The 11,369-nt window shown below is 39.3% G+C and overlaps 2 protein-coding genes across 2 annotated transcripts; one reads left to right on the top strand and one right to left on the bottom strand.

The window, feature by feature from the left end:
- Positions 1-69: 69 nt before the first annotated feature.
- LOC134791126 (uncharacterized) lies at positions 70-2,757 on the top strand. The gene is made up of 4 exons (XM_063762152.1): positions 70-383; positions 479-676; positions 895-1,001; positions 2,480-2,757. Exons 1-4 carry the CDS (start codon positions 185-187, stop codon positions 2,624-2,626), a joined length of 651 nt encoding a protein of 216 aa, XP_063618222.1. The 5' UTR covers positions 70-184; the 3' UTR covers positions 2,627-2,757.
- A 307-nt stretch (positions 2,758-3,064) lies between these two features.
- LOC134790816 (uncharacterized protein C18orf63-like) lies at positions 3,065-10,280 on the bottom strand. The gene is made up of 8 exons (XM_063761774.1): positions 10,138-10,280; positions 9,883-10,021; positions 9,106-9,283; positions 5,311-5,407; positions 4,554-4,650; positions 3,684-3,818; positions 3,464-3,568; positions 3,065-3,164 (listed from the first exon to the last, which is right to left on the bottom strand). The coding sequence occupies exons 1-8, from the start codon at positions 10,278-10,280 to the stop codon at positions 3,072-3,074; spliced, it is 987 nt and encodes a 328-aa protein (XP_063617844.1). The 3' UTR covers positions 3,065-3,071.
- Between the last annotated feature and the right edge of the window lie 1,089 nt (positions 10,281-11,369).

Raw genomic sequence — 11,369 nt, 5'->3', positions numbered from 1 at the left:
ATTCTCCTCAAATTCTCATTCTCACATACCTCGTGTATGCAAGTAACGTAAAATGGAACGATTGATTTCTTGGGCGGGAACAAAGCGGAAGCCGCGCCAAGTATACATACTTATCAAGTTATCAAAGCCGAGGGTAGTTCTGAAAGTAATTGATTATTAAATACCTATTAGGTTTAATGCCAAAATGGAAAATAAGACAGATTTAATTAAAAACTGCATTCACAACAACGACGAACGTAAACTAAGTGATTTATTGAGTACAGGTTTAGATCCAAATTACGAAGGAGGATGGCCGATTCGACTAGCAGCCCGTCTTGGAGCGTACTCTCTAGTGAAGACGCTGCTACATTATCGTGCCAACCCTCATTTGTTAGGAGATTCAGGTATATTCGTATTTTTTTTAACTTCGTAAATGTTAAATCAAAGTATAAGTTCCGACTGTTCCAAGTCCGAGTGTAATCTCTTATTATCCTTGTAGGTGCATCGACATTGCAATTAGCGGTGTTTTCTGAGAAGCACTGGGATACCGATAAATGGGGATTCCTATTGTCATGTTGCGATTCTTCTCAGTTGGCAGACGGTGCCGCAGTCGCCATCGTTTTTCATAATATAGCTGCCATCAAGACAATCTTACAAACCGGACGATGCAATACTCACATTCCAACAACATTGACAGGTACGTGAGTATAGGTAACTAAAGTTTAGCTCCTACTACACGGTCAGGAGGAGGGCTTACTAGGCTTCTGGAGGAAGTTTCCAACCATGTTTTAGGTAGGTATTGCTGTCTATAAAGTACTTGTCTACGAAACCCATTGAAATTATATAAATATTTCAATAGTCAAACAGTACCCTCTGCTATCACTGTGTAATTTCACTTATCGTATCACATTTCAGGAAAAACCGTCGAGCAGTTAGCAAAGGGATACAAGCTAGACAGTTTATTGACAACAACACATACTACTCCGCAGTCATCGCCAAGAGTTACCAGACAAAACAGGACGGTAAGAAATAAATAAGGAACCATAAAATAAAATAGTACTTACTTATACCGATTGCTTCTTCTTCTTCCTCGGTCCCTCATTGCTGAGGATCGCGACCATGTTGCTCCGTCTCCACAGTGAGCGATCATAAGCCATATGGGTCACGCACTGCATGTTGCCGCCAACCACCCTCTTCACAACATGAGACCATCTCGTGGGTGCTTTTCCTCGCGCACGCTTGCCATCTATTTGACCCAAGATAATCTGCCTTTCTAGGTCATGCTTTTCAGACCGCACCGATTGCGAAACAACTTTACGCTATAAATCCTACATTGGCAATTACATTGGTCATTCAAAATAAAATAGGTACTATCAATGAAACAAAATATGATTTTCAAATCCATATAAAATGAGACCCCAGTCGACAAGGTACCTACGTCAACTTTTCATTTTCACAATGTCTTCTAAATAATTATATTAATAAGTCGCTATATTGCTCATTTTTTGGTTCCGTACCAGGAACAGGTACAAAAGGAACCCTTATTTATTATGACTCTGACATTACACTAGCTATTATCATGCACTAATCAATAAATCGAGCCACATGAATGTAAAGTGTGTATTTGCATTCATAGATACCAATATGAATGCAAATACATATATACTTATTAGGTACCTACGGTATTACAATCTGGCAAAACCAGTTTTGTCAGTGGAGATGGGCGGCATATTTGAAAAATGTACGCGGAAGGTTCGATCTGCCATACTTATTATGATATTGGACTTTCATGCCTTCTTCTGTAGATATTTTGGTTTGAATAAAGTCTGTATATTATATACTTATCTACTTGTGACGTTGAAAGGTGCTTGTTTCTGTTTCCTAAAATATCGTAAACAATGATAATAAGGGGTCATCCATTAATTACATCACACGTTTAGGGGGAGGGAGGGGGTCAAGAAAATGTGACATGTTGTGACAAGGGGGAGGGGGGAGTCAGAAACTTAATTTGTGACGTCACTTTAACTTCATCAGTAACCGAAAATGTATTTAAATTATTTTATACGCTAATTATCATTTAAATAACAAGGTTTTCAAACGATAATCGTTTTTATTCGTTTAATTTTATTTCTTAATCAGTTTTGGGTTATAAAATTACTAATATATCTTATGTCAAAAATATTTTGATAAAATATTAAATAAATATTTGCCGATTTCGTTGAAGAAATGTGACGTCACGCCAGGGGGGAGGGGTTTGCCAAATGTGACCAAGTGTGACACGGAGGGGGGGAGGGGTAAAAAAACCTAGAAATTCGTGTGACGTAATTCATGGATGATCCCTAAGTAGTTTTTGGAATCGACACGCGTTTTTTTTTTCGAAATGGTTTTCAAAAAGGCAAATGAAAAATGTTGTCACTTGAGGAGTGTATTTTCAAAGGGGTTTATTTTCTCTCTTTTGAAAAGACACTCCTCACTTATTGTTCGCTCTCTGCTGTTACAGACGAGCGCGCGAAGCGGCGCGACTCCTTCTCATCATCGGAACTTATCGCCATCCGTAGCTAGATTCTTCGATCAAACCGCCAGCCAGCCCTCTCTCACAACACAACGAAGCCCTATCCAGCTCTTATCACCTAATGGACGGGCCTAAACTTGGATTGATAACAGTGATAACTATACTAAAAAAACCTGAACAAAAAGTCATCACTAAATGATAAATAAATGAGCTTTGAATTAATAAGTACCTAGCTAGAAAATCAGTAATGGTTACTTTAGGCTAGAGGTAGGTAATAATTTCGACTACTTATTGATATAATATATAATTGATTTATCTTTGTTGAATTCAGATATGGTCTAGTAAGAAAATGACAATACTTATTTGTATGACATGAACATGAAACCCGAGTTTGACTTATAATTTTAAAACTATTTTAATTACTGTGACAAAATTGTATCTTTAAATAAATGACTATAAAAGAAACAAATGACAATCATTAATTTTTAATATACAATTATTAGAAGTTTTTTTAAATAATTTAGTTTAGATAAATCAATCTCTTTGGCCAACCGGCAGACAGTTAAATTTTATTAAGCAGTTAGTATTTAAATTGCCGAAGATTTTGCGTTGGAGTGCACAGACTGATTGGGTGGTCCTGAGTTTGAGGTACAGGTGTTCTTCCGTCCGCCACCTACAAAAGTATTAAGGGGGTATTAACTAAAAATAGGGACGTGTAGGTATATATCATCATACATGCCATGACGCCCATGATCAACAATAAACCATAAATTGGTAGCGGTTACCGGCTCCGAAATATCTCTTCAACCGCTTCCCATAAGGCATAAGACTCATAAAGAGTAAAGACTTGCTAGAAAACCCATCCTTGCAACGATCCGATCAACTCCCAAGAAATACCTATCTAATTATTTATTTATCTAATAAATGCCTATGATATATAATATATATGTAACTGGATGGCGTTTTTGTTACCTTTATTAGTTCCATGGTTTCTTTAAATTTTATTGTCATCGGAATACCGAGAAAGTGAGGTATTTTACTTTTCAGGCAGCTCACGAATCTTGAGAGCACTATTTCCTGTAAATTCCTGTTAATTAGGCACCCTAGGTATATCTTACAATTGATAGGTAAGTTTAATTTTTATGGACAAACCATTAGACCTGAATAGACCAACATATTAACTTATACTTGCCTCTTTGGGCCTAGGCATTGGCGTTATAATGGGAAAATGCCTTGTCACGCAAATATCTGGGTAAGTCAGTGGCTCCCCTCGCCAGAACCTGATCATGTAATAAGAAGTTTCATCGTCCGGTAGTCGGTAGCCGTGCTGCGGAAATACAACTCAACTTTGTTATTGTATTAGGCAAGGTAAAATTGTAATGTTCATTCTGTAAAATCAGCAATAAGTTCGTACATAACATCGTAAAAACACCGGCATACTCAGGTTTTGAAACTCGAATGTAGCATACTCGTAAATCGACATCAGTTTCGACTATAGTTTCGAGGATCTTAATCAGGATCGACCTACTCGGACTGATTAGATTAACCCTCAAGAAAGAAACTTAAGTAAGGTACAGTCGAGTTCATAAATATGTATACATTTTTTCACCTTATTACAATGGGTTAAGGTGAAGAAATGTATAGGTATAGGTAAGTACATATTTATGAACTCGACTGTACCTAGCTGGGTTTAATTAACGGCCTCCGTAACCTGCTTGGCTGCTTGGCGTGACTGCCTACGAAACTGGAGGTCCCCGGTTCGAATCCCGGTAAGGACATATGTGTGTATCAGAAATATATAAATAATGTGTCCCTAGTGAAAAAGGGTACAAGTCACGCGCAGCTTAGGTGTAAAAGGGCATAAGTGTTACTTGGAACTTACGCCCTTTTATTGCAACTGCGCTGCCCGAGACTTGTACTTACCTTTATTCACTAGGGCCACAGTATTGTTCCCGGTTTATGGACGAATGTGAACCCTTTTCAGTAGGCAGGTATGTATAAGTAAGTATAATCAGACTTCAAAAATAATTAATGGAAAGCTGAAGTAACGAAACAAACTTACAATGTTTTTCCAGTGCCTACGTATGTCTTTGTAAGACTTAAAACTTCCTATTTCGGGCAACGTCTTGCTACATTCTTCTACAACAGCCTTGTTCAAACTAGGAAGAAGCAGGTAAAAGATGCGTTATAAAAGGAGTTTATTTATTTAAAAAAAAACCGGGCAAGTGCGAGTCGGACTCGCGCACGAAGGGTTCCGTACCATAATGCAAAAAAAAAAAAACGAAAAAAAAAAAGCAAAAAAAAAACGGTCACCCATCCAAGTACTGACCACTCCCGACGTTGCTTAACTTTGGTCAAAAATCACGTTTGTTGTATGGGAGCCCCATTTAAATCTTTATTTTATTCTGTTTTTAGTATTTGTTGTTATAGCGGCAACAGAAATACATCATCTGTGAAAATTTCAACTGTTTAGCTATCACGGTTCGTGAGATACAGCCTGGTGACAGACGGACGGACGGACGGACGGACGGACGGACGGACGGACGGACAGCGAAGTCTTAGTAATAGGGTCCCGTTTTACCCTTTGGGTACGGAACCCTAAAAAATAATAGTAGGTTACCTAGCTAGAATGGATTACAAAGTACCTACCTCCTATAATGGATTACAATGGATAATAAATCAAAAGATTTCATCGATCTTGAGCAAAGTAAGATATAAAATAATTCTTAAAGACTTCCGTGTAGTTATTTTCTCTTCCTATACAAAAGTGCAATCTAATGAAGTGGGTACACATATCATTTTGTTAAAATTAAATTTACCTTGGCAAAACCCTCACATATTCACCAGGGGCAATGTCTTCAGTTGCCTTGATTATATTTATGTTCACCGACTTAAGTGTTAGATCGGTATGGGATTCTGAAATTAAATTTTTTGGAAGGTTACCCGTTTATTCCTTAAATCTGGAACTTCTACGCTTTATAGCACGTTGGATCCGATGTTTGAGCAAGACAACGATATGCGCGTATTATAGCGACATCCCACTCGCACGTCGACGTGCGAATCGGATCCAGTGTGCTAAACGCCTATGGCACCATTCTTTTAAAACATACAGAAATTAATTAACTTAGCAGAGTAACTATTTCACTCATGCTTGTTTACTTATTTTTAGTGTCCGACCGAAACATGTTTTTTTGCCGAAACCGAAACCGAATGTTCGGCTTTGGCTCTAGTTTCGGCCGAAACCGAAACCGAAACCGAAACTTTTGTAGACTTGCTAAAATCGTTGAAAAAATGTCATAAAACCGCTTTTACACACATTATGGCGCTGTCAACACCCAATGTCCTTGAAATTGATGTTACTTAAGCAGTTTTTTAAGAAAATTACTAGAGTTAAACCAAGATAATTCTGCAACGATTTTGATAACACACGCAGTGCAAGTGTTATTTTAAACGCTAAACTTCTATGAAATTATGACGTATAAATAACATTTGCACTAGTTGCACTGCGTATGCTATTAAAATCATTGAAGAATTTTCTTGGTCTAACTCTATTCATTCACCAGTCAAGCTAACATGTAGATACAGGGTCAACCAAAAAACCAACCAAAAACGCGAGCGCAGCGAGCGCGAAATTTTTTGTTAACAATATCGCAAGGCCGGGTACCGATCTTCACCTGGGCCTAAAAGTCCGAAGTGCCACAGTGAGGCGAACTTTCATGCGAAGTCAAAGCCGTGCTTCAGGCTTCAGGATAAGTAAGTTGAGCACAGACTTCAACCATTGTCCATTGTATTAAAAAGCGAGACCACAGGCCGAGCATGACGCAGCGAGGCCAAAGGCTAAGCTGAAGTAGAGGACATGTGGAACACAAACCAATGGTAATTTGAGGTAAAAAGTGAGGCTAAGGTCGAGCATTCGTATGAAAAACTGTACTGGGGACACTTTTAAGGGTTTTTTCTTCGTTTTAATCAATAGTCAGCTGTTCAGCATCGCAAAATATTAACTATTGAGAAAATCAACTTTGCGGAACTAGTTGAGCGCAGCCTTTATTAGCCTCGTTTAAAATTTGCCATTACAGGTAGATAGGAAAACGACTGAATAAGTGAGTGAATAAGAGCGAAAAAGACATCGTTCGACTCGGGCCGAGCTGATATTCGGATAACTGCTACGTGCGACAGTGCTATCTCATTCACTCCGATACAATTAGACAGTGTGCGCGTTATAGGTGTTGACAGCCTCTTAAAACTGCGTCGACCGTCTAATATATGGCGCCCTCATTAGTGGAATTGTGTTTTATAATAAACCAATTAATTTCTGTACCTACATGTACCTACTGTACATGAATCAGTATATGCAGGTATTAATATTGTTGTCCTATATACTTATTCCCCAACTTTTGGTCTTTGTCCGAAGTACCATTTCGTAAGTTTCGGCCCGGCCGAAAGGTTCGGCCGTTTTTTGGCCGAAACCGAAACTACAGCCGAAACATGATTTTTTGGCCGAAACTGGCCGAAACCGAAACCGAAACCGAACCTTCGGTCGGACACTACTTATTTTATAGGATTGATGGTCCACTTCTCATTAGTGGTGTCACGTCCATTATAGGGGTATTTAACTATTTAGGTACTTGTAGGTGTTCGAACTTTAATGCATCTCACTCGTATGTACCTAGGCGTTAGAGTGAATGTTCAGATATTTTTGAGCACCTCGGCCGCTCCGATATATCTGATGGTGACTGTACTTATGCGTATCAAATATCGAATTCAGTTGGATTTAAACTATTTAAAGAATCGAATGCTGTTCCGGTGTAGTCCGTCGGTGGCACGTCGAGTCGGTGGATTACGATCGTTATGCTTATGCCACGGGCGTAGCCAGGGGGGGGGGGGTTTAGGGGTTTCAACCCCCCCCCCCCCCCCCCCGAAAAGTTCAGAATATTAACATTCATAGAATCAAAATAAGAACAGGCGTGCGGCATATTTCATTGATTACTAACTATTACCTATAGTATACGGTGGTTTGGATTTTGGATTTCTCCGCCATCGTCGATTATCGGATCACATCAATTACTTTCTAAGATATGATAAAGGTGACATTCGGATGGCGACTGCAGCAGCATTATTCTGTTGCTACGTTACTGCTGCAGCACTGTCGATTTTCGTGATAAAATGATGTGACTGATTTCCATACTAAAAGTAAAAATGTACAACTGTCTATCAAATTGCGTTTTTTATATCGAAAAATTTTCGCGCTCGCTTCGCTCGCATTTTCAATTACTTTCTAGGATATGACAAAGGTGACTTTCGGGTGGCGACTGCAGCAGCATTACTCTGTTGCTACGTTACTGCTGCAGCACTGTCAATTTTCGTGATAAAATAATGTGACTGATTTCCATACTAAAAGTAAAAATGTACAACTGTCTATCAAATTGCGTTTTTTATATCGAAAAATTTTCGCGCTCACATCGCTCGCGTTTTCAATTACTTTCTAAGATATGACAAAGGTGACTTTCGGGTGGCGACTGCAGCAGCATTACTCTGTTGCTACGTTACTGCTGCAGCACTGTCAATTTTCGTGATAAAATTATGTGACTGATTTCCATACTAAAAGTAAAAATGTACAACTGTCTATCAAATTGCGTTTTTATATCGAAAAATGTTCGCGCTCGCTCCGCTCGCGTTTTCAATTACATTCTAAGATATGGCGACTACAGCAGCATTAGGTACTCTGTTGCAAAGTTACTGCTGCGGCACTGTCAATTTTCGTGATAAAATGATGTGACTGATTTCCATTCTCAGCTGTAATGCGGCAATGAACGTCACTCAATTTACCAAAACAATTCAATGTAATCTTGATGACCCTAGGGAGAGGGGGCACCATGGTCTAGAAATGCTTAGGGCATCAAAATATCTTAATCCGGCACTGGTCGTTTGCGGAGTCAAACGATTTGGGACTCGCATTTTATACACATTTCCATGCCTTCCCGAAAAAAATCGAATCATTCGCGAAAGTCTCGCAACGCATTGTTGAGGTTACAAACGGCACGAGGTCTTCCTCAGGAGTCTGAAGAAGACCACGGTGAGTGGCGCTCTAGCCAGGCAGGCCGCTTCGCTTTCGCTCGCGTGCGTATACCTTACTGTATCGTCCGATATACACCTACTCTGTCGTTAAAATCACGTGTAAAATTATAAGGGCGAAAAAAACTATTGATTTTAGAGTGTAGTTTTATTTAGTGGTACCTACAATATTTTATCTGGACTACTGTCCTCTAGCATATCCATCTGTCAACTTTACTTCAAGTTCCGCCTCGAGAGGGAGAGCAATTAGGATTAGAAATTAGCCGCTTACTGACACAGACAGAATTCCACGCGGCGGAGCCGCGGGCACAGCTAGTCTCTAATATTTTTCTTGTGTAAGGGTTATTTTATGTACTTTTAGTCGTTTTATTTTCTTGACCCCCCCCCCCCCGATACTAAAACCTGGCTACGCCCGTGGCTTATGCCGTGTATGCCGTAGCACCATTAGCATTGTTGATTGAACTCTTTTCTTTTAGACACTCGACGCAACATTTGTGTCAAGTGCATTATGAGATCATTAGTAATCATTTTTACCCACTTACCGTCAGATACAATTTGATATTTAACTCCTTCTTGTATCCCGTTAGTGGTTAGGAAATCCCTGTTGTTTACTAGATAATCGAAACCTAGGACATTCCACGTTGGTGCGATTTTCGCCGTCATAGTATATGTGAAACACATCTTGAATATTTCTGGCGTAGTCGAACGAATAGCCCCATCCTAACGAATAACATGAATTAGTTTTTTTGCAACATAATAATTAGGTAGGTACCTACCTACTTACTCAACTCTTTATGTAAGGTGTATTCGGGTATTACCGAATGTCGGATAATTCCGAAATTCAGATGAAAATCACCCTTAATTCCATCATAATAAAAGTCTCTTTCGGAATTATCCGACAGTTTTCGACATTCGGAACTACCCGAGTAAATCCCTTACCTACATAACAAAGAAGCGCAAGGAAAACAATACCGTAGAGGTCACGTGATACACTGAAAATGAAAACGTTTTGAGTTGGACCAACTGGTACAGTCACCTGCAATTATATGTTACCTACTCTTCGAAGGCTGCAAAAATATGTGACACGCTCTACAAATAAGATAGGTATATACCTAAATTTCTGCGCCGTTCGTTGTGAACATATTATTGCAGGTGACTGTACCTACCTATTGGTACAGTAGGCCCAGTAGGGTGATTTCCGTATTTATTGTTTGCTAGTACACAGGTTTCATATTTTTCTAGTGTGCATTTTGTATCTTTGTGTGTACGAATTATATAAATCATGAAGTTAGTTAATTACCTATTATATACATACATACCTGCCTTAAAGAGAATTTGATAAACAGCGAATTCAGTTTGTCGTAATCGTCGCCCACTTTGTTGAATACGATATGGACTTGTTGCACGTCTTCTTTATCGGGACACGCCAATATAGACGAATTTGAAAATATCATCATTCTGTCCAGTGGAAACACAAAGAATATATTATATTGTTAGTTACATGCTTAATATGGGATAAGGTCCTATTTGTAATTAAACCGTTAGCTATTACATATCATATCAGCCAAACGTACCTGCACTTTAGAATTTTCCAATGGAAATGAGAAGGAGTCGATCGATCATGCTTGTCTTCTATATTAGCTATTGCAACAATGTAGCCGGTATTTCTCAAATCCGGGTTTTTTATGGAGTAATGGTAACTGTAACTATGATCCATCTCAAATAATATTTTTTAAAGATATACCAAGCACAAAACTAAATCTTGCCGATGATAGAGGAACACACCTATGCTATCAAAGTTTTTATTTATGTCTTGGCGCCAAAATGTAGGTGTATTTTCTTAGTCGTAAGTCGTAATGAATATGTCCAATTTGTACTAACATAATAAGTAATGAGCAAAAGGGCATAGAGTTAGACCAAGAAAAAGTCTGCAGCGATTTTAATAGCCCACGCCGTGCAAGTGTATTTTAAACGTAAAATTTCTATGAAATTATGACGTATAAAATTAAGACATGCACTAAGCTGCGTGGGCTATCAAAATCGCTGCAGACTTTTCTTGGTCTAACTCTAGAAAATTGTTTGCAGGGTTTAGTTATCTCTGAAACTTACTGTTGTACATGAACGTGGGGGGCAAGCACAGTAGGAGCCCCTTGATTAAGGGATATGTTTAACTTTTCGATTTAAGCCACTACTCGGCGGACTTTAACTGTAGGGGCAGCAGTGGCAGCACCTGCTTTTATAATGGGGTTTAATGTATTTTCGCTCACCAGGCGGCGCCACTCATGCGAAGGCGGTTAGTCTGAGAGAGAAGTCGTGGAATGTATTGGAATGGGCCCCATAGGCCAAGCGCGCACCACGATTTTAATTTTTGCGACACGATTTTAGAATCGCGCTGTAATATATCGCAGAAAATCCACTGCGCGCACTGCGATGAAAAAGTCGACGATTTGTTCATTCTCAACATGGATTTCGTACCAGTCGCTTGTCGTGAAACGTGTCTTCTTATAGACACAAAGGTGCTGATCTCCTTCTATTTCCATAATTAAACGGTCAACATCAAGCGTCTCATCTTGTGGTTCCATTGGAGAAGCAGGTTCCGATATGTTGACGCTTGGAGAGCCAAATGCCGACTGAGGTCCGGGGTGCGATTTTATAATCGCAGTGCGCGCGGGGCCATACAGCTCCGTATGCTGCAATTCACTTTGCGACAATCGCGTCGCGAGCAGTCGCGGAAAAATGTGACAAATCACAATTTTAAAATCGCTGCGATTTTTTTGTCGCATATGGGCGCACTGCCATATAAACA

The sequence above is a fragment of the Cydia splendana genome, chromosome 5, assembly GCF_910591565.1.
Source record: "Cydia splendana chromosome 5, ilCydSple1.2, whole genome shotgun sequence".
In the NCBI taxonomy this organism is placed as follows: Eukaryota; Metazoa; Arthropoda; class Insecta; order Lepidoptera; family Tortricidae; genus Cydia; species Cydia splendana.
The sequence above is the reverse complement of the archived record's forward strand: the minus strand, read 5'-3'. Positions and strand labels throughout refer to the sequence as shown.